The sequence below is a fragment of the Opisthorchis viverrini genome (assembly GCF_000715545.1).
Source record: "Opisthorchis viverrini unplaced genomic scaffold opera_v5_62, whole genome shotgun sequence".
NCBI lineage: Eukaryota > Metazoa > Platyhelminthes > Trematoda > Opisthorchiida > Opisthorchiidae > Opisthorchis > Opisthorchis viverrini.
In genome coordinates this window covers 1,493,798-1,517,689 of record NW_008751718.1, presented here as the reverse complement: position 1 = coordinate 1,517,689, position 23,892 = coordinate 1,493,798, and the positions used below count along the sequence as shown (strand labels likewise).

The 23,892-nt window shown below is 44.6% G+C and overlaps 2 protein-coding genes across 2 annotated transcripts in view; one reads left to right on the top strand and one right to left on the bottom strand.

Annotated features, from left to right (window-relative positions):
- Window positions 1-12,431, top strand: part of T265_04020 (hypothetical protein) — a gene marked incomplete at both ends in the record, with an annotated part of 34,975 nt that extends 22,544 nt beyond the window's left edge. Inside the window, 6 exons of the mRNA XM_009168638.1 lie at window positions 1,223-1,334; window positions 6,362-6,554; window positions 8,751-8,887; window positions 10,024-10,102; window positions 10,414-10,590; window positions 11,737-12,431. Of these exons, the coding sequence (XP_009166902.1) occupies window positions 1,223-1,334; window positions 6,362-6,554; window positions 8,751-8,887; window positions 10,024-10,102; window positions 10,414-10,590; window positions 11,737-11,828 (790 nt within the window). The remainder of the gene's footprint in view (window positions 1-1,222; window positions 1,335-6,361; window positions 6,555-8,750; window positions 8,888-10,023; window positions 10,103-10,413; window positions 10,591-11,736) is intronic.
- Window positions 12,432-13,476: 1,045 nt separating this feature from the next.
- On the bottom strand, window positions 13,477-23,068 carry T265_04019 (hypothetical protein; the record flags this gene model as incomplete). Its single annotated transcript, XM_009168637.1, has 2 exons — window positions 13,477-13,608; window positions 22,940-23,068. 2 exons carry the CDS (start codon window positions 23,066-23,068, stop codon window positions 13,477-13,479), a joined length of 261 nt encoding a protein of 86 aa, XP_009166901.1.
- Window positions 23,069-23,892: the final 824 nt, after the last annotated feature.

The window sequence follows — 23,892 nt, the reverse complement described above, 5'->3', positions numbered from 1 at the left end:
TGGCTACCTCGACAACAAACCAGTTTTGGCAGGGTTGAGAAGCGAGATCAACCCTGAGAAGGTGGGTGGCGATAAACGTGCTTTAACATCATAATCAAAGTTGTTGTTGGACTAGCTGCTGAAGTCAGCAGACTTCCTCCTTCGACTCACAGTCTTCGAGACGTGTTCAGAATGCTTTGCAAACATCGATGGTCGAAAGTCTTCACTTTGCGAGTGCCTGATTCAGAGGTTAAGTGCCATTTATTAAACGAAGTGCAATTACTAGAGGAAATTCATCGACTTTAATTTCATTCCGTTTGCAATTGATTCATGGTCCCTACAAAACCGAAAGAACCATGAGCATAGTCCACGAAGACTACTGATAAAACGTCCGTGTTCGACGAAGCGAATTGAGGAATGGTGCTGGCGAAGAAAAACCCTTATTACTTTACAACCGTTAAAATGGTTTGTCATGCTAGTGCATTTGGATCACTCGCATTGAACGACTTTCTGCAACGAGAAACTTTGCTCTCATTGAGTGTTCGCCTCTGTGCATACCACTACAGCTCATCGTTGCAAGTTATTTTTGCTGTTTGTCCTATGGAGTCCATTTACGAGCTGGTTACCCTTGATGCTGAGAGGATAGCCATTCTCCTAAGTTAATGTAAAAGTATCTGAGTATATGAGTTTTGGGTTGGCATTGGATAGGTCTACGAGCATGTGTTGACCAACATCGGTACAACTCGGCGTATTTGCGAAACGATAAAGTATAGGTTATCCGTCGTTCTCTGGTCCACCACCAGCATTGTTAATGCTTTTTCTCGCTCTGCTTTGCATATCCCTTTGGATATGCCAACGAGTCAACCCATTGTTTCTTCAGTTGACCAAGGTGCCATCAAGTTTGAGGGGAACGACGTTACTGTCAGCCGTTTTTTGGTACACACTTTCAAGCTAAACCCAACAAATTCCTCGGTATGTGAGATAATCTGAGTACTTGCCTTGATATATGCCTCCGCCATACCTACTCAGCGGAGCTTATCGACATCTGTATCCCTTTCATTTGAAGATTTGTACTAAACTCATTATGCTGGTATTGGTCATATTCCAGATGTTTCCCCATTTCAGTCTCTCAACCTTAGCAATACTTTACTTTTGGCTCGTAAGACAACCACGAGTTATGAATTTTCTCCCTTTTGCACGGCTTTTCTGTTCGGGTTTGTAAGACTCTCACATTGTATTCTAGGTACTTGGTTACGCCATTCATGCAGATGAATCTGCGGACCGTTATGAGTTCCAACGAACTGTCAGAGGAACACGTTCGCTATCTGGTTTACCAACTATTTTGTGCACTGAAGGTGAGTACTCTCTATTGTCTGCATCCGGTTTGTTCAATTTCCGAGGCAATCGATGTCCGCTTTCTACCACCTCCTACCCCGCAGCCAGGCACACCGTAAACGTAATGCGTCAAGCCGTAGGTTACACTTGCAAGTTTTCCCGCTCCACTTTGCTAAGTCGGTAGTTGTGTAAGTGACTGCTTTTTGGTCCTCTATGTGCGATGACACGGTTCACTTATATTCCTACATCAATCACCGCTGCGTTGCATTCCATGACTCTGATGGTTTCACCTCAATTCGTTCATTTGGAGTTTACCTCAGCACTAGTCCAGCCATGAGTCGTACGATCTAGCGTAGTCCTGTGCTAGCACAGACGTTTCTTGTTTTTGTCCCGTGTGGCACATGGATTAGCGTAAATGGGGTATTGATTACGCCTCCGATATTTTCACTCCCTCGCCACGTAAAAGTAATTTCGACACTGCAGGTGTATACCTAGGGAAATGACAACATTGATTAATTCGCTCACAGCTGCGAAATCCAATCGTACTTTTCAGTCTACATCCGTCATCTTTATTACGGTTTCATAATAGTGAATCTTAGTTAGTTGGCAGTCTCCTCTCGTCCCGCGACTTTATGTATTGCCTAAGGTTCACAAGAAAGATGTTCCGTTGAGGCCGATTTGTGTAATTCACCATATCACGCAACTGCCCAATGGTTGGTCGAGATTTTAGAACCCGCACACCGACATTTATGTCGGTATAGTCTCCGTGACACTTTTGAGTTTGTGGACCTGATAAAAGATGTGGATATTGGTTCCAAATTTATGTGCTCTTTTGATGTAACTTCCCTTTTTACCAACGTCCCACTCTTGGAGACTATGGATTTTATCTGCGATTACATTGACTCATCAGATTTGACACTCCCAGTCCTCACCACCTCATTAAAGGAACTACTCCTTCGCTGTACTTTCAACGTACAATTCCAATTTAATTCCACACTTAACCAACAAATTGATGGAGTCACCATGGGTTCTCCTCTTGGCCCCTTGTTGAGTGACATTTTTATGGGCAAACTGGAGCTTGGTCGACTGAATGGGGAGATTAGACGTGCGCACTTTTATCGGAGGTACGTAGATGATACTTTCATGGTAGTATCAAACCGTTCCTCACCCAGAATATGGTTGTGTATTCTTTATCCTGCTGTTGCTCAGCGGAGTACGTTGGGCGTGTGACACGGCAACTTTCTAATAGAATACGCGAGCACCTCTGTTACCGAAATACCATTAACCTCAACAGTTCAGCCAGAAACTCAATTGCGTCACACCTAATTGACACCGGGCAGGTAGTCATGCCAAATGAGTCATTTCAAGTTATTTACCGTGTACCAAATAGACTTCCAGTATCTTTTCAACGGCGTCGCTTCACTACAGCCGAGGAATTCACTATACGCCTGCGAAACCCGGTACTGTGCTGTCAAAAAGTTTCGTACAAATCGACAACGTCTTTTTACTAATCTGTGTCGGTCACCTTTTGTTTCTCACCAGGGCTAGGTTTAGTCGCGTTGTAATTCGTCATATTTGGTTTCCTTGGCCGAAGTGGTTAGAGCGCGGATTACTAACCTGAAGGTCCGCGGTTCGAATCCGACCTCCGCCACTCGACTTCCCCTGTCTAGGCTTGGGCAACCTGGCAGTATCCCAGCCCTCGTGCTTCCTTCGGGTGGCATGGCAGCTAGGCACCGGAAGGGTGCTACAGCTGAACGCTTTATCTTTATCAATCAACTAGATGCGAAATGAGGGGGGACAGACAGCCAATCGTTCGTATCTCCACGTTTTGAATTTAACTAAGCAATCTTCGGAGCGTATTTCATTTTTCGCTCCTATTTTAACCATTAGATATTTAGTGACCTGATGATCAGATCCCAAAAACATTAATGTTCGTCACTTTTTCAAACCATGGGGATATTTAGGGAATATATATGTATTTATATACTATATTGCTTTGGATTGAAGCCCTTTTCCTTATCTACCTTGGCTGCAAAAGGTTCGCTAATCTGCATCGTCCCTCAGCAAAAAAAAATTGCCGAACTTCCAGCTTAGTTGTATTTTTTATTCTTTTGCTTGATTCTCCTCTTGACTACTTACTGTGTACGTAAGTTTTGGTAAAGTGATGCCAGACGATTTGAAGCCGATAGAAGTTGCAAAACTGGAAAACTGGGAGAAAAGTTTGAACACCCCGATCTAAGCAACTGGGAGTTGTCCGAAGTAATTCAGGCCCATTTTAGTTGGTAGGTAAGAAAGCTGCTACAGGCTGAGTCAAGTGAGTTAACAGGCATCCATATCTACTCTTTCATATCTTCAACGAGAGTGTAGCGGTTTTTCTGCGTAGATCCGTAGTAGATCCGTGCAGTGGGAACTGTACTACCCCCGACCGTCCACGGGAAACATCCCAAGTAGAATTAGCTTGGATGGGTCCTTTGGGGGGACAGTCTTTGGACCGTATGAATATAACTCTATATAAAGCAGTTTTGGTGACATTGACTTCAATAGTTTCACGGCAAAGTTGTGAAACAACCGAAGTGTTTTCGTGCAATTCCTAGTTAAGGTAAGGAAGTAACAAGGCTTACCTTCTGCATTAAGACCAATGGTTTCATCAGCGGAAACCAGTGCCAGAGTAAAGCACGAGACTTTATGGATCCTCCTAAAACGAACCCGTCAAACGTATGCTCTTATTTGGATAGCTCAAAGCTTCCCCATGAGTTTCTTCTCCAGAAATCGATTGCCCTTTTTAGGTGGACCGCGAATACGACCACTTAGATGGAGTACCTAAAAGGAGTACGTAACAGTTGTGATTTACACGAGTTTGGTGAGCTCAGGCCAACACAGGTGTTCTTCCGAACCGTTTGGTTAACCTGGCTGAACACTTGTTTCACCGCGGTTCGAATCCGACCTCCGCCACTCGACTTCCCCTGTCTAGGCTTGGGCAACCTGGCAGTATCCCAGCCCTCGTGCTTCCTTCGGGTGGCATGGCAGCTAGGCACCGGAAGGGTGCTACAGCTGAACGCTTTATCTTTATCAATCAACTAGATGCGAAATGAGGGGGGACAGACAGCCAATCGTTCGTATCTCCACGTTTTGAATTTAACTAAGCAATCTTCGGAGCGTATTTCATTTTTCGCTCCTATTTTAACCATTAGATATTTAGTGACCTGATGATCAGATCCCAAAAACATTAATGTTCGTCACTTTTTCAAACCATGGGGATATTTAGGGAATATATATGTATTTATATACTATATTGCTTTGGATTGAAGCCCTTTTCCTTATCTACCTTGGCTGCAAAAGGTTCGCTAATCTGCATCGTCCCTCAGCAAAAAAAAATTGCCGAACTTCCAGCTTAGTTGTATTTTTTATTCTTTTGCTTGATTCTCCTCTTGACTACTTACTGTGTACGTAAGTTTTGGTAAAGTGATGCCAGACGATTTGAAGCCGATAGAAGTTGCAAAACTGGAAAACTGGGAGAAAAGTTTGAACACCCCGATCTAAGCAACTGGGAGTTGTCCGAAGTAATTCAGGCCCATTTTAGTTGGTAGGTAAGAAAGCTGCTACAGGCTGAGTCAAGTGAGTTAACAGGCATCCATATCTACTCTTTCATATCTTCAACGAGAGTGTAGCGGTTTTTCTGCGTAGATCCGTAGTAGATCCGTGCAGTGGGAACTGTACTACCCCCGACCGTCCACGGGAAACATCCCAAGTAGAATTAGCTTGGATGGGTCCTTTGGGGGGACAGTCTTTGGACCGTATGAATATAACTCTATATAAAGCAGTTTTGGTGACATTGACTTCAATAGTTTCACGGCAAAGTTGTGAAACAACCGAAGTGTTTTCGTGCAATTCCTAGTTAAGGTAAGGAAGTAACAAGGCTTACCTTCTGCATTAAGACCAATGGTTTCATCAGCGGAAACCAGTGCCAGAGTAAAGCACGAGACTTTATGGATCCTCCTAAAACGAACCCGTCAAACGTATGCTCTTATTTGGATAGCTCAAAGCTTCCCCATGAGTTTCTTCTCCAGAAATCGATTGCCCTTTTTAGGTGGACCGCGAATACGACCACTTAGATGGAGTACCTAAAAGGAGTACGTAACAGTTGTGATTTACACGAGTTTGGTGAGCTCAGGCCAACACAGGTATGCTTCCGAACCGTTTGGTTAACCTGGCTGAACACTTGTTTCAGATTCATGGGAAGATGTAACTGCTAGATGAATGGTGGACCAAACTTCACATTGCAATGAACAACACGGGATCTGAATGCCTCCTTCAAAAACTACGCGGGTGTTATTCGTCATGTATATTAGTTGCTGGTCTTAGTGGATACAGGATAGAAAAAGTAAATTCACATGTCTATGTCTGGTTACTAATGGAGTGGCAGCTGTTCATGCGACGTCCAAATCAATCGACACTCGTGCCTAACAGCTGTGAATTATATTTTCCTTATCGTTGTTCACTTTCTGGCTTTTCATTTTAATGACAGACGCCGTTTGGTGACGTGACGACACTGTATGTTGCGTTTCATACTATTTAGAGCTCAGCAGTGAAACTCTGCTGAGGCAGATGGCAACACACTGCGAAAATGTATTGTTCTGTGTTTGTGTGCAACAATAATCTTATCTTTTCTTGCTATATCCCTCGGACGCTGTCTATGCCTCGAACACAGAAATATTTACAAGCCGAAGACATACACAGATCACAGGGCGCTTAAAAACTGTAGCAGTTTTTAGTTTGTCATCAAGTCTTTAGTTTATGTAGGGAAAGCCCGCAGTGCCATCTATTGTGTTGTCGCGGTGCGTGTCATCCGAAATCTCAACCACCCGTTTCTTCAAAGCATTCTGTGCCGCTCTTGAGATGTGCTGTCAAGTTTGAGAATTCATGCGTATGGTTCGGACTCCTTCATCTACTACTATCCTGGAACTGTTGTTTTGTCGTGTTCGCAACTTACCACTGTTTCTGTTTCTCCCTCTGTTTCTGTTCCCGGTCGGTGTGTTTCCCACTACAGTACATGCATAGTTGCGGTCTAATCCATAGAGATTTGAAACCTGAAAATATTGGCGTAAACGAGGACTGTGAGTTGCGCCTTTTAGATTTCGGACTGGCCAGGCAACGAGACGAGCATATGACAGGCTATGTCACCACTCGTTGGTATCGAGCACCTGAAGTTATTTTGGAATGGGAGCACTATGATCAACAAGGTAAGCATTTCCGGAGTACATGTTGATTGCCTGATCCCTATTATTTTTGAGGTAGAAATTTCTCTTTTGGGATGAACTCTTTTGATTCGCCACTTCAAATTACTAACGGCATTATTCTGAATAACGTATGAGTCGCATTAGTTGGCGAGCAGTTTACTTGGTGAATGTTACTCCGTTTTTCTAGCGAGTCCAAAACTCCTCCTGTACGGCGTGCATAAACTCTGGCACGTATTTTTCTGCCGTAGGTTAAGTGATTTTGTATGATGTCCGAACCATCACTGTCCGTGTACGAATACCGGCTGCGCCTGTTTGAATACTTTGTGTGTCTTGGGGGTTTCACCCACGTCTAAACTTGTTCATGCCCTTGGTCCCAGACGTCATCTGCAGCATGGAGTTGACTTGGCATCACTTTCCTCTTTTCCAAATGTATTTTCTTTGTGATCCATACAGGGGTTTACACTAGCTGAACTGCCCGCAGTGAGTTCTGAGCTTCCTTATACTTAGTGGACATTCTGTCGTCATCATCATCGAGAGAATAGCGCCTCTATTCAATACTAATGCTTTACTACCTTGCGATCATAATTTATTTGAAAGCCTTGTTGTGAAAAAGAATAAAAGTGCTAGCCTACCACTCTCATTTTGCGGTGCCTACAACTCCAAACATTTATTCAGACAGTCCTGATGAAAACTGACAACAAGACCGCTGTGGACATTTGTTAGCAACCATATCTTACAGCGTCTCCATCAAGGCACAGCTGGGATCACGCCAGTCTGACTAACAGCAATGCGTTACTGGAAATGCATTACTGAAAATGTTTTGTCTACTGCACTGTACTGTTTTATGCTTATCAAAATTATTAGAGCTCTCTTGCCGTAGTGAAAGAACGCTATATCGCTTACTAGCCACTCGTAGCTGATACGTTGAGTACTCACCCATTTCATCTGTTAGTTCGATTCTTGCAAATATAGTGGGATGAGTACCGCCGGTACATCTTAATAGGATTAACAACTGCGCTATGCTTCTCAGATTTTCATAATAGGTTGGTTCTGTCTCGCAGATCATGGCTTGAGAGAAATGTGCTGTCCTATTGAAGCTCCACAGGCAGTGGTATGTGTTGAACACATTTTCATGTACTGTGGCAAGTAACGGTGGTATGCTTGTCATTTCCCCAATCGCTGTGGGCAGTCATGCAACCTGTAGGAAACACCATCCAGGAGTTTATAGTCACACTAGACAGTGGACGGCAAGTATGTTTCACTAAATGTATTGTGCTTTGTGATTTCTAACCCTCTTATATTGTAAGTTATGTGGCGATTTGTGAAACCCTAATTTTGGCGGTAAACGCTAGGACACCGGCGTTTTCATTTTTAAGCCTAAAGGTGCCTTGAGGATTCTGGCATATAAAGAAAAAAAGAGCGTTCAGCTGTAGCACCCTTCCGGTGCCTAGCTGCCATGCCACCTGAAGGGAGCACGAGGGCTGGGATACTGCCAGGTTGCCCAAGCCTAGACAGGGGAATTCGAGTGGCGGAGGTCGGATTCGAACCACGAACCTTCCGGTCAGTAAATTCGCGCTCTAACCACTTGGGCCATCTTGCTCCTGCCATATAGCATTTTCTCTATGAGCTGAGTTGTTTGAAATGCGTGTTTGGCGGCAGCATCAAAACAAACGTGAATTCTCTCACTATACTAAAATCTGAAAAAATACGAGTTGCTTACTACTTACTTGCCTGAAGGGAGACCGTCACTTCTGCCACACACACTCAGTATTGCTGTTTGAGGGAATGTTGAAAGCCCGGCAGCCTGAAGCTTGAAATCGAGAAACAGGCCATCGAAGAAACATTTTCTTTACCGATAGGTGACAAAATTTTGAGCTATCCTGTCGCACCTATCTCATACCTTGACAGTTGGTGGACAGAATGTCTTCTTTGTTAACGTTTTATATCTTCAGAAGTGCTCCTTTTCTGGCATTGATAAACATAGAAGGCTTAAGGTAAACAAATATTTTGTGGGCCTGGTCAAACTCGAAGACCTAGCTACATCTTGCCCCGCATACAGCCCTTCCGTTGGGCGCCATGTGACTGATACCCCGTTGCAGTTCACATAAGGACGCATGCACTTTTTACCAATACTGCTACAGCATACCTGTTTGTTGGTAAATTCTTTGTCAGTTTCCTAACGAATTGCAATTTTTCTAGTCGACATATGGTCTGCCGCCTGTATTATGTCGGAACTACGCACGCGCAAAACCCTTTTCCCCGGTCTCAATTATATCGATCAAATCCGTCTGATAATCTCCTTCTTGGGTACTTCCGATGAGGAGTATTCTCAAAAGGTGAGTTGATCAGCTACTACACTTTGAATTGTGAGCACATGTGAGCCCATGTGGCTTTCGTTGGTTTTGAATTTTCGGTTTTCAAGGTTCGCGTTGCGGTCAACATCGATTTGTATATTCCTCTATAACGAATTCAATGCCACTACGTAAAAATGTTCGACAGTGTATCCATCCCCTTAAAACACTACACTCCATTGCACATTTTGGCTAATACATATTACTTTCACCTTTTTTAGATAGCAGTAATCCCCTGTGTACAGGAGTATGCACTCATCATCATCATCAGGTGTAACAACGGCGAACTTGTTGCACAGCAGGTATACCTGCCACAGTTTCGTTCATCGATTATGTGGGGAGGGGAGGTAGGTAGCTGCGCATCGGATATCAATTCCCACTGGGCTGCAATCGCCACTACTTTACGTATTCACGTCTTTACTTCTTTATGTCTAATTCTCAAGAGGTGGACATATTGGGATTTGGATGGTTAGTACACTTGTAAACTTTCTAAAGGGAATTGGAATCCGCGGGGATCAAGTGGTCCTCTACGCACCATTTGTAAATGTTTTTTTAAAAAATCCTTAGCCATCGTCAGAAGAACATATGTTAATACAAGTCCAAGTGTTGCAGACTTGTTTTTGCTGTGTGTGCCTTATCCCATTTAGTTGTAGTACGCGCTTATTTTGGAGTGAACTAGTTCGGCGACATGACCTGAAGGATCAGGATGACCATTCTTTTTCCTTCTTTGCACTTCCAATCGTATCATGTTCCTTTTCAGCTGCGTATGACTTATTACAGGTCTCGTTGTTCCGAAAGGTTGTTGGAAATGAGCGGTTTAGTCACTGGTGATAGGCACACTTCCTTTTAAAACGACTGTGCTTGATTAGACCATTCTTTTGTGAGACAGCCTGATCATGTTTTGCAAGTTGAAGCAACCAGAATATCGGTCGTGTGAAACCGTATCCTTTCTCGCCGTTATTTTGCGCACAAACGTTATGTTCACCTGTAGCCTTGATCTTAAAACTGCATCAGGTTGGGGAATTCGAGAATTCTGTTTGTTTTCATGCCAAGGTAGCGAGTTCTTCCGTATTACCCTTGTTCACTTTTTAGACAGTTTTTCTTCTCCAACTTTTTTCAAGGCCCAGAAACTAACGAGCGATTGTGGACCTTTTACTCCGCCAGATTTCAATGAACATTTTTCCGCATTCTCTAAAGAAGGTAAGTTTTACACCCCTTTCGTACTGCATGTTCCCAAACTGTCGGACCGATTCTTGATGACAGCAACGCGAATGTTTGTGGCACATTAGAAATACTGATCTCTTCCCATTTCATTCTGATCGCTGTTGATGATGATGCTTTGCTTCATAGAACATGAGGTTGACGGAAACCCGGGGACTGCGCCTACCTGATGAGCCCCAAGAAGGGCAAAACCGGCCGTGGGCTGTCGATGGATTTTCAGCAACCTTATGAGTAGTACATTACAAATATACATGCTTTGCTTCCCTTTTCGCGATGTTTTCTGTCCTCAGGTATCGACCTTCTTGGAAAATTACTTCGTATCGATCCGCGTCGGCGGCTTACGGCTGGTGAAGCGCTTGATCATCCCTACTTTATCTCGCTTCGTGATAAACTATGTGAATCGGTTGGTGAACCATTTGACGATCCGGTGGAGCATTTAATGGAGGTTAGCATTGAGGATTGGAAAGGTGAATGCATCTGTTTATCTGTCATATTCACTTCACTTCTCTTCACGTGAGAACACTTCTCATGCATCGAGTGTGTATAGTTTGGGTCTACTGGCCTGCTTGCTTCACATTGCCTGACTCTGTGTAAGGATGTCCCGGTTTCTTGGATATTTTGAGTCTTTGGTGCCCATGCTGTGGCAAGGCTGTCACAGATGTTGATCCATTCGGGTTTTCACCCTGTGGTGTAACCCAAAACTGACTCCTTCTGCTACCCTAATGTTTTTGTCGCTCTCACTGTGATGCTGTTATCTTCGGTTTTTGAGGAGCTCGTGGCGTGCTGACCATGCGTTTGGTCTACCTCCACTTGGATAGGGCCGCATAGAATAGTTAGTTCGTTGAAATAACGTAACACCAGAGTTTAGGGAAAATGTAGGTATTCAACGCTGAGGCCGATATTTCCTTAATAGCCTATCAGTTTTCTGTATACTCCTCTAGAACTTCTTATCTGCTTGGTGGGGTACCTCGCCCGTTTCCGTTGTTGTATACTCTCTCAATGCATTCGATAATTTCCGTACCCCATGAGTAATCCTTTTGAACCAACGCGCAACCCCACAGTCAGTGAGTCAGCCGGGTTTTCAGGTACAAACCATGTACCGAATTAGAGTACCCATGCAGCACCACCATGCCAGTCAGTGCCAGATAAAATTGGTTAATCTTGTGTACTCTACAGTGTTGCGAAATCTTCTTCCGTTTTCGGTGTCATCTGTTACATCCGCGACTGCAGCTTTATCGGCCGCTTTTCGCGTGTTACGTTTGTATGCGTGCTTCTCTCATCATCTGTCGCGGCAGCGTATGGTTGGTTAGGTTTCCCGGCTTTCCGTCAACATCCCCAACCGGCATGCAGCTAAGATGTGACCTAGATGGTATTCGCTGTCACGTCGACTGTTCCAGTAAATCTCACCACAACGGGCTTGTGTGCGCGCAACACGCACCGTACGCGTGGGATGCATTTGCCACCGGTGGTCCATCTGTCCGGACTTAGCGACCTGTTGTTAACGCTTTCGTGCTTCCCTGTTGAACGCCTATACTAGCCGTTGCTTTAGTGAATATAACAGTCAGTCACGTCGAAAACTGAGCCTCAAAACTGCTCTTTTCTGCATTATTTAGGTCATATTTGGACGACACTAATAAATTTTGTACCAAAACTGGATTCATTCATTTTGGACGATGCATGCGGTAATGGGTCCCGTAGTCGCTGAGGCTTACCAATCCCACGTTCCGGCGACCTTTCATCAGCTGCTGTTCTTCCTTATTCGAACCCGTTGTATATGGTTCCCGGCTGTATTCCTAGAGCTTTCTCCATCCCCGTTTTGTTGACTTTCTTGGATGGTTCTTTCGTCTTTTCGTACACTCCCAGTCACTACACTTTTATCTCTTTTGTTCGAAATCACACAGGATTGTTTTACGGTTTCATTTATTTTCTGTTGTATCCACCCCGAACGGTGGATACCCTCTATGGGCAAGTGGTGGTCTGTGTAAGCAGTTTTAATTTAGGACAATCGAGAAAGCACAGTGTTGACCTAGTTCTTGGGACCTTTTTCAACAATATTTATTTCAGATGCAACGCATGTTTTGCGCTTTACAGAAGTTGGTTGTCCTAATAGTGTGGTGCATATGTGATGGGAAGTAGGCATTGCATTTGACGGCAATTCCAAGGTAGGCCACTATATTCAAGATAACACTTCTTAAGCTTAACGTTTCTCATTCATGCCCCCTTTTGGAAAAGTCTCGCACAAGGGAACGGCTAACCACGAATAAACTCGCGTAAATATTATTTGAAGTTGTTTTGGTCATCCTAACATTGTCAGTATCTTTTGGGTTGACCATACAAACACTTTTTAAACGACCACTTAGACATGGCAACTTCGGTGCTTATGATAGTTTTCATTCAAAAATGAACCATGAATGAAGAGACCCTTACCTGACTTCGCTCTGCTGTGTTGTCCTCATCCCCTTCAGATTCAAGTGTTGACCTATTCTTAATAATATTCCTACCACGCTGCTCTCCAGGACAGACAGTTGTTATTTTGTGGTTTAGACCACGGGGTACCCATGTGCTGCGGGGAAAACCACAGAACTGCGTTGATTTTGATAAACCGGACTACCGACGGTGCCTCTCTTGCTGCATCTGTCTTATAGCTCCAGGCCTTGGATATTGCAATAGATTGGAATATCTCTTGGCATTGCTGCACTAAAGGATGCACTTCGGACAATTTCACTGACTGCATGTGATAGGCGTTTGTTTGAGCAAGTTAATCCGGCACCATCAATCAATTCTTCACGGACTGGTGCAGTTGCTGCCATTGTTATGGCTGTCACGCCATGCATCCGGAAAACGTAACTCCGTTGCTAAAATCCCACCTACCTTAAGGACAGACAAACAGATTGGCGAGCGCCATCAGACAATTAACCTACATAACCTTCGGCATATCTCTGACCAGTATTATCCACCTCGCCCCTTCCAACTATTAGTTAGGTATGATTGCCCATACAACACTTTGTTAAAGTTAGGTCACACTCATTTCCCGGTTCGCTCCATGAAGCCCGTTCATTCAAAGATCAGGATTTATGTACGGACTTTTCTTGCTCCATAAATGAGAACATGAAATTGCCATTTTTCCCATACATGATTCTTTTTCACAATCGGTTCGATCGTATCATCAGATTCCAATGGACAAAGATGATGCCAATACTCTCTTTGGGCTTTGTGAGTTTATTTGTACGTCTTTTGACTCATAAAATGGCGCCCAAACCTTTCAGCAGTTTGTCAGTAGTGTCACGTGATCTCAGTTTCGCTTAGGGTCTAAGTTCGTGTTTTTATTTGCTAGTACCACCGCAGCAAAGCATTTAGTTCACCTGTGCCAACCGTTCCAACGACTTGGGCTGTGTGGAATCAAGCTTAGTCCTGTCAAGCGAGTTTTCGGTTCGACTGATATTCAATTCCTTGGGCATCGTGTTGATGGCTCCAGGACCATAACTCTGATAGAAAATAATAACACTGGCTGGATATCCCGTTCTCTAGCATATCAAAAGCCTCTACCGGGCTATCGTAGCACATTTAGCGGGGAGGGCGTCCACCACAACCCCTAAATTTTAGTTAATGAAGCAACTTGATAGGTCTGCAGCGCCTGTATATAGCTTTCTATTTTTTGGACTCCTTATTTGTATGCAATACCGTACATATGCTTATTTGAGCTCCATGAATTTTTATCGGTCGATTGGGACAGAATATTCTGCAACTGGACCTATGTATGTTATTCTGTAAAAAATTGAAGGCGGCTTACAAGCATTGCAGACCATTCATGTGGCCCAATTACATAAACTTAAGGGGTTTGCACAGAAACAAGTTATGGTGGGCACCATCCTCTGAATGCGTCACGGTGGACCGGCTGCAGAAGTCTTAGTGCATGCAGACTTCGCGGCATAAATGGCGTCCATTTCTAACCACTTACCTACCATGCCATCCGTAAAGAGCACGAGAGATGTGTTACTGCTAGGTTGCCTAAGCCTCACCAGCAGCAGTCGGGACGCCCGGGGCTGGGTTTTAACGACGGAAACTTCCGGTCAGTAAGTTCGCGCCTCGACCAATAAGCTATCTCGAGCGCTATCTTTCACTAGGGTTGCGATGCGCCATTGCTGGATCGACAACCGACGGATAAACTTGCTGTTCTTAAGCGACAGCTGTACTGCTTTGAGTGGAGAAGTCAGCTTTCGAATATGGCCCTCTGACGAGGACACTTCACTAGTACGCGTCTTTTTGTTTGATAAGTTGCCTTTTGATGAGGTGACTGAAGTTCCCTCAGTATTCATCAAAGCTTGGCGTCATTTGAATGGTGTACCTTTTATGGCGCTCAGATGGGAGGCGGGTTGGGTTTCTGCCAGGGTATGACATTCCTGCAGCGCATGTATTCGTAGCCAAGCGATAGGCTGCTGCAAAGCAGAGTTATTCCACCAAGACACGATAAGCCCGGATGTTACGTGCCCGGCGCTTGGAATAAGCAAATATCACCACTAAAGGAGTCTCCCAAGGACAGGAGACTCAATGTGTCATCATTTTGGAATTCCTCAGAATGAAGATTCTTGGGGTAGACGTTATCTAATTGCCTCAATATGAAAAACCACTTGGTTATAGCTGCTTACGACTATTTTGGAGCACGAAGACCACTCCCTAGGCGCCATGCCCTTGCAAGGCAAACTGGATGGAGTCCTGGAATGCTTAAGAAGCTGACTGAATTATTGACCGCTACCTATATCTCTCTTCAAGCAAGATTATCGGACGAGAATCGAGCGTCTGGTGTGACGGCGCCAGCATATGTAACTAGCCAATAACATACGGTTTGACCGTTTACCTTTTCTGAGGTTATATTTAAGCTATGCGCCTGGTGAAATAGCTTCAGTTGATCGTAATGGCTTTCAACAGGCGTGATCGTTCTCTATGACTGGTTTTTTGTGATAGGTAATGTAACTGATACGGCTCATGAACCGGCGGCTGCATGAATTACTACATCGTGAAGTGCTTACGATAACGAATGGGCTATCCAACGGACCGGAGATCCATAGTAAGATGCCTACGTATCATATAATCCACAGAAGTGAACCTCCATGGAACCTACCATCCAGTGGCGCTGAGCATCATGCGGTGCATTCTTGATGTTGGCTTTTGGTTCAGTGTCATCTAAAGTCCAGCCTCGTCGTCTCCATACAACGTTGTGAATTGCTCAGTTCCATGAGTTTTGTCAGCAAGCAATTGTCCATTATCATTATTGTCATGCGTACACGCTTTGGCGATCACTATCGAGCTCGTTGGGACCTCTGCGTTGCTGGTATGAAGTCTGCGCATTTACTCCTTATTATCGCTCCGTGTCAACTGTTAAAATGGCTTGTGGATACTATTTGAAGTCACCATGCATAACCTGAAATGCCCACTCCGGAAGTGTGAAATGTTTCTGCGGCATTTTTGGCCAACTGATGAAGGGGAGAACTCTTTCAACATGATGATAACATTATTTTCCTTCTGGAGTTCTGGATGACTTTATTTACCTGCGCCCTTATCAAAGTTTGTCGGAGGCATGCCTATTTGGGAACTATCTTGATTTAGTTCCCGGAAAATTTTACACAATCCATTTCGAACGTACTCCGGCCTAAACTCCTGATTGGCTACTGTGAGGATTGGATTATCAGTTATTCTTATGCATTAAAATGCAGTAGCGCTTTCCGCCTGCGTGGTATGTATTAAAACTTATTGCTAAAGGTGATCATTGGAACTACTCGGAATCTGTCCGAAGTGATTATATAATTCACGGTCAATTACGGACGTGGAATGATCAACTACCTGTGTATTACGTACATTGAAAAGAACTATCTGGTCAAACATCCTGTTAGGTTGCTATCAGCAAACCTTGACACGCAGTGACCATAATCGTCCGCTGGTGATAGCACCGTTCTGGAAATCACAACACACAAGCGCTTTTTTAGAAAACGCCGGGGCCAGTGCACACAACCTAGCTGAGCTTACCTACTGAGAGCAAAAGCATCCCACTCGGATATGGTTAAGATTCGACCAACGAGCAAACCAGTCTAACAAGTTTAGTGTCAGCTTGGCAAAATCAAATGGTGATAGTGAAAATATGTATGGGGACATGGCTATCGAGGAAAATGTTTGGCTATAGTTGGCGAACATGGCGTATCCTCCAAGACTTAGGGACCGAGACCGATCCTGAAATTCCGTGAACAATTTAACTTTTGCTCGCGTCTGTGGTCGGCAGCAACCAGGCATTTTGCAGAAATGACAGGCTGCGAGACGTCGAGTGTTACAGGTCCTCGATCCAGATGATTGGGAGCTAATGGGGGTTGCCGACGAGGAGCCCAACTCCTGCACAGCAACAGGAGTGGGTGTGGACACTATCGCAGCGTGTCGTATCGTGAGGATGTTATCAGGACTTGGATTTCTCCAATTCGCTCTCTTCCTTCGCACTTGAGCCACAAAACCCTTGTGCCATCAACATTCTCCTGGTCGATTAGTAGAAACAAATTATGGCACATAGTTAACTTTATGGAACTGTCGCTATCCCTTGAACTTGAAAATCAAAACGTAATACACGCTTTCTACGGATTAATCTGACTTTGCCGAAGCCGCTGTTGGACGAGTGGAGGGTACACCCGGAGATCACACGCCACACCTTCATCGAGTGCCGATCAAAGCGGCATTAGATGTTGGCAGAGTCGGCACCTGATATTATCTGTGCTGGTCACGCGCGAACATCATGTGACTGCGCCCTGGATACCCTCGAATCTTATCCGGAGTCGCTAAGTAACTTGACATCAGACCTGAAAGAGAGTTTTGTCCTCTTAGCTTAAGAAATGATCAACGGTAATCTTGGTAACTGTGTTGCTGAAAATGGTTCAATAGCTTTACTGCACTACTCCTGCATCTCTTCAAATGAGTCGCAAAGATTAATTGACCAATCGTGTCACCTTGATTCCGCTTTTTGGCAGGTTTAAGGCGAAGATATTCCTCTGCTTTTCGGGTTTCAGTATATATTTATAGCCTAAATGAATACTCGTTGCGCAAAACTTTACTGCCTTCTCAGTATGGCGGCAAGTGTGGCTTATTTACACCACGAGGGAGTAAATCCGCCTCGCGTACATTCATTTTCCTCTAGACAGTTGACCGATATGCTGAACAGTCCAGGGAAGCCGAAGGACATAGCGAGTATTTTGGGTGCGAATGGTTGGTTCGAGCAATGCTAATTGCGAAACTGGCTAAACGTCAACTCGGAGGAATATGTGGCTTGCACGTCCTAAGCTGCGCCGCCTAATCACGCAATCAACGCTCCGTAATTATCCAGTATATCTTAATTTACTGGAGGCTGCAAAGATTGCGTGCCCACTTATAGAGGGTTAGAACAATAAATTTCAAATACTATCCACATTTCGAGCTTGCGTAATTGAATTTCACTTAAGTGAGTTTTCCGTTGTGAGCATCAGCGTGTTGCGGGAAGCGAGTCATCTAAATAAAAGTGACAACCCTAAAACCCTGCACTCACCTGATATTACTTTCACACATGTCTGTCTCTTCAGTGCGCAGACTGTATGTGTGTCCAAACGTGCTGTTCATTTGGACGTGATACACAGGAGGGTACTAGCTCACTTTTGGATCTGACTGGCCATGCGGATTTTAGTTATGAAGTCTACCAGCTTTCATCATGGATGTAGTGTGTCATACTTTTTCGGATTTTTCGAACAGAAATGTATGGTGCATCAGGGTTTTACCACTGCCTCTGTTCAGGACGCAATGCAGTCTTAAATCAGCAGTGAAAGCCGTTTCCGATCGCAAGATGGTTTTGCTTCATTTCCATGCTAGTGAGGCACTTCGGTGCCGCGTACATGTATTCATATCATTCAAGACCAATGAACTCCGCGAACGTTCTTATTTAAACTGGACAGTTGGGACCAAATTTGTATTTTTCAAGAGCCCTCGAAGAAGTCTACCCACATAGGTAGCCTGTGTGCAAATTAACGATGAATTTCCCCCATGAAGAGAATCAGGCAGTATTCATCTTAAATCTCTTGCCTCTTTAAAAAGGTTGAAATTGACTGGTGCCACTTCATGAACGTAACACAAACATGAGTGTCCGGGGGATCATCTTGAGCTCGTTCTCTAAAACTTCAACGCCAACGAAAATGGCGACCTAAACTCTTGATGCCATTCTCACTGGAGCCCAGAACAAATCTAATGACTCAGGATAGCTACAGGAAAATAGATGCAAACCAACTTCCGTGCTTCCATCAACCTTCCCCTCTGACTGCATCAGTGAGAAGCCTGGAGTGATCTCTACCCAGGATGGAGGTTTCGTGCGCCAGGGATGCGGAACCTCAGTAAATCTTTTCACAAGAAGGCGGCAAAAAATCAGCGTAATAAAAAAGTAACATAAACCGTCCAGTTGATCTAGTAAAACTCATTCGCACAAGAATGCTCATCGGTCTAACGACCATGACTCTAGCCTATAGCCTCCCCTCGCTTATGACTGGTCGGGTGAGTGCCACCAGAAATGTCTCCATCGGCGAAGTGAAGCTAACCTGAAATGCACAGAACAATTGAACGTGTCGAAATTCCGCCGTTAATTTCCTTTGAGAGTAGCCGGTCATCGAAGGCCATACCTCAAAACAGAGTTTCATGGTGGATTGCGTTTGTTATGCTGCACCTTGCATGGAAATCCATCGAAAGAGCTGCATCAAAAGTGTACTGAGTAACACGCGATCACTGATCGACTAGGCCGGGTCCAACTAGCTTCTCTGCATACAAATAAAGATCTAGCATTTCTCAAAGTATGGCACCCCCAACTTCCACATTTAGTCCATCAAGCTGGATCAGCGTAGTCGCGTTGTCATCGTTGCTTGCATTTTTGAGGACCGGAAAATGCTACGGAAAATTATACGCACCTATATGCCACTCATTATGTTGCCAGATGATCAAGTCAACCTCACTGTATTTTTGAGTGATATGTTGCTTTACGAAAGGCACACTATTTTTTCGGCGTGCTCTCATAATCCCCGGGGTTCACTGAATACCCTTAGGTCTTTATTTACGCAAGATCGTCTATAGTAGGCAAAAAAAGTACATCCAAACCTCTCTGGATCTGGTAGGGTACCTGCAGCGATACTGTCTCAGCCAGTGCAACAAAAAACCAAAAGGCAATATTTTACGCATCAACCCGATTTTCATCATGGAGCAAAACCTCATTATTTGGCTTGGTCCTCTAATGTTTGGAAACTGAAACGTGAGCACATATCTGTCATTATTCGGACTGATGCCTCTCGGTCGGTAGTCTCCATTTATTTACCAGTACCCATCGGCGCTAAATGCCGGGAAATTTCGACGGCTGGTGTCTTCGTCTCCACATTGTGTGATGCTTACAGAGCCGTATCCCCCTTTCAAGCGGCAGCGAATGCTTACTTTGGACTCTGCATCAGGTGTCTTGTATACGATTCGGATGCGTGTTACCCAACTGCAAATGACGCACATACCGAGTGTCAAGCAAGTACCGTTCGGCGTTGAAAACATTTCAAAAGCTTTCTGCATATCAACATCTGATCTGTGAACAAGAAAACCCTTTCTTTCTCCGCCATCACCAATTGAACATTTTGTGAGAAAGATGGTATTTATTGATCCGGGCAAGGATTTGACTCCTGCGACTCCTAAGAATGGGATTTCAGCGGCTTTGTTGGGACTTCCCGGGAATGTTTAGTTTACGTACGAAACTTAATTACCACAGATATTCTCAAGGATACTATTTGCAGGGCTTCTCTTGAGATCTCGGCTCACCCACGTCACCTTCAGAAAACGGCCTACAAACATAACAGTTTGTTACGAAATAGTTTCCTGTCGCCTTCTAGATAATGATGTAGATATGCGAGCGTAAGGTGACTTCTTGTGGCATAATATTGCCTCTTGACTAAATTTTATCCTCCAGGATTGCAAAACGGACTTCATTGGTTCGAAAAAACATTAGTGAGCCTCCCGTCTCTACAAATCTTCCTCAGACCAGTGTCGTACTACGGGTGATTCTTTGAGATGCTATCGGGCATCACTGAACCGCCTTACTAGCATACCACAAAACTGAAAGCACTTACGGGCCTGAGAAATTCATTCAGCCTCCAGCATCAATGACCGAGCATCATTCACACGAGGCAAAAATATTTTCCTTAGAAAAGCGTCAGCTAAGCTGACGCCAAGAAAGTACTGCTGTTCCGTGTTGCTGAAAGACAGATTGACCGCGCGTTATGGCCGCATTCTGAACAAACCTGAAAATAGTTACTGCAAACACTCAGGCGTAAAATGTTTTATTGGTGTAAGTTCTAAACCATTTCTGCTTCAGCGGCACCGTTCACTGAAATGGTTACAGTGCGAAATCAGGAGTGTGGTTTAACCTGAATATGGCACCTCACCGCTAAGTTAACAAAAAGCGGCTCCCGGCTTCAGGCACACATTGATGAACTTGAAGCTATCGGGCAGGCTTCAAAATTAGCCCTTACATACGTCGGCGTTTCCGTGAGTCCTCGGAGGCACACCAGAGGTTCCCCTTAAACCATATTTCGGACAAAGCAGGCTAACATAAAATTTCGACATTTCACGGCATTTATTTGAAACTCCCAAAATATACTAGACAGTCGTAGTTTTGTCAAAATTCATATAAACCTACTCATGATCTTCTTTAGCCACGGGAATCATATTTTTATTGGCCGTTCTGGTTTTCCCTGGATGGACGTGCTAACCATGGAAGGTTTTTCGGTGAGGATAGTCTCTCCAGTTTTCCTTCACTAACTGGTTTCTAACATGCCTTGAAAGTGTACATGAACAGTAGCCATATATTATTTTCCGTGTAAGTATAAAGAGGTCTTACCACCTACAGCCCTATAGGGTGGTCCTCGAGCATACGTTTAAATTTTGTGAAGGATTTTTTAGCACCGATAGCCCACTCTAAGTTCCGCTGTAAGGAATCTAAGATGGAAGGTCGGTTGGAAGTTTAAAAGTTTTCCCTTTCTACGTAGATATCTCGAATGAAGCCATTCGTATTCATACTTTGTAAGAAGACCATCAGGGAACAACTTTTCCGACATTTAAGTGGGTTTTACCTGTGAAACGTAATCCAGATTACCATCCTGGTCTCACTATGTGTCTATCTCTCGGAGACCCCATAGCGTTCTCGAATTCCGCATTAGAGTTCTGGGTCACTCACTCAGCGATTAACAGGGATGGAGTGTAAAGTGGCATGTTTTCGATCAGGGAGGAAGATTCGTTGTTGAATTTTGCCCAGGTCTCCAAGTTCTTTGTGTTTGCATCGTCCGAAGCATACGATGGAAGCACTTGTTCCCCCCTAGGTGACCCGATTAGGATGAAGCATTTGTGCTGGACTTTCTGACTTAAATAGGGTATTTGGTTTCATTGTCGAATACATAGTATCCTTAAGGTGACGACAGCTGGTGTGGATAAAGAGATCAGGATAGTTTGACAGTCCGTCCATCTGGTTGTCCTCCAAACTGGCACAGTTGAAGAACCCCCAGGCCTGGAAAGTGGGACGTCGATTTCACGTCCCAAGTTCGATGGACTTGGATTTCTTTTGTGACCCACGAAAGTTGTAGCGGATTGCAGCTAGATATGGTCCGGCTGATGATTGTGAATAAGTGAATGTACCATAGAATGGGGTGCAGTCTGACAGGGTTTATCATGCATTGGTTGTATGAGTGCCTAAAATTAAACCAAATGGCACATGTCAACTATGCAAACAGAATAAACAGCAAAAGAATTCATGAACAAGTCCGCGCGAGAGAAAAACTGGACCGATTTAGAGCGTTTTGAACGTGGGCAGGGCATATGGACAAGCACGTCCTGAAGTAAAGTGGGTGCCAAGATTTGATATTCATCAGGACGCAGAAGGAGCGTAATTAAGCACATGTATCCTGATATTGCTGACAACCGCGACAGGAATTTTCAGCCGCCACAAACGTCGGCCCTCATAAATTTGTGAGGCCTGTAGAAACCTGCCATTCTATGTGGGCAACTGTCTCGTCATAAGAATGCTTTCCCTCTGGCATTGACTCAATGATAACGATGCATCTTGCAACAGAATTCTCACACTGATTGACCGAAAACTCAGAGGAGGCACACTCCCGCGCAGACCGGGATTCGGCAAATGGAAATAGTCTCCTGTGGCATTCCAGCAACAACTCTTTTCAGGATGCTTCTAAATAGGTGGTTTATTAGAGAGCCAGTTTAGTGCTTATTTGCGACATGGACAATATCTAGCAGCGGCTCACCATCGTCTAAGTATCATCCTATACCTGCATGCCCAGTATCCTCAACAAAATACCGCGGAAACTGACGGAGCAGTATTAGGCATCACTACCTTGAAACTAATCAAACAGAATTATCCGAACGGCGTTCACATGTGACTTCATTGTTAACAGATGTGCGGTCGCATTTCCATAACATCTCTGTGATGCGCTGCTGATAGATAAGGAGTGAAGCAGTGCGTTACACCATTGTGCCCAGTGACGGCCACATGACATAGGCTGTGGCCACTAGTAAGCGGATATATTGAGTCCCCCTGTATCACATCGAACGTTGCCAACAAACCGCACTAGCGCACTTCCATCCGTACAGACGTGAAGAAGAGAATATTCAAAATGTTGTCACAATATGGCCCAGATGTCGGTCCAGATCATATGTAGTCTAGGTTCGTTACATTTCCGAATGAAGTCACGGACCTCCATGGGTGACCGAAAATGCAACAACTGAACGAAAACTAACTTTTCGCGCCTTCTTCCCGCCGATGGTTGCTTGCGTACACTTGCCATCTGATGGACACAAGTAACGCGACTGCTGTATCTTGAAAATGAATATATCGAGGCGAGTCAGAATCTGCTTACCCGAAAACATGTCATTTGACCAGGCTCCGGAAAACGGTGCGACTGTGTGTGCACTGGCTCTGAATGCCTAAGCGACCGATTACGAAGGTGCTTCCCTGGAATACTTTCGATACGGGGAGGCATTGGAACCTTGTCTAGGACCGAAGCATACAGTTGTCCCCGATGGAAATCTAAGAATTTAACTGAATTTCCGTAACGAGACGGCACTTGCATCCTAGTGCTTATCCAGGCGTTCGTTGCTGTGCTGCATTCATTGGCTGGTGCATTCTACAAGTCCTCAAATGACGCAAAAACTTCCATAGAAAAATCCTGGTTTGCGGGCTGATTGGTTTAATCGTAATTGGTGCTGATCACGTTGGCCCCATGGAAGCTGAAGTTGATCGTCACGACGAGCACAGCTAACTTGCTAACCAGCTTTCAATGGGATTTCGCAGAGACACGGCAACGCGATCAGTGAGCGGAAATCGGGCTATTGTACGCTCGCACTGGCTTATATAGGATCCTGATATGGCCTGCGACCGTGCTCTTCAGTCGAAGACTTAAGAAGGAATCCAGCCGTTCGCTTGACTCGTGAGCATCGTAGAAAACACCAGCCTACGCCCAACTATGAATGACACATCTCACGTCGGCCGTCGGGTGGTTTATTCAATCGCGTTGCCTTAATTGCAGCATACGCCAGAGCTTGTAAACGTAAACATAGCTCCACCGAAGCCTTACCTCCCCGACTTTCACGTATTCACTCCTCTAACCTATCCAATCCCAAATCGAGTACCCTTAATGCAGGTATCAGCATTACAACTGATGAATTTGTTTGTTTTTCTGCTTCTGGCTTCA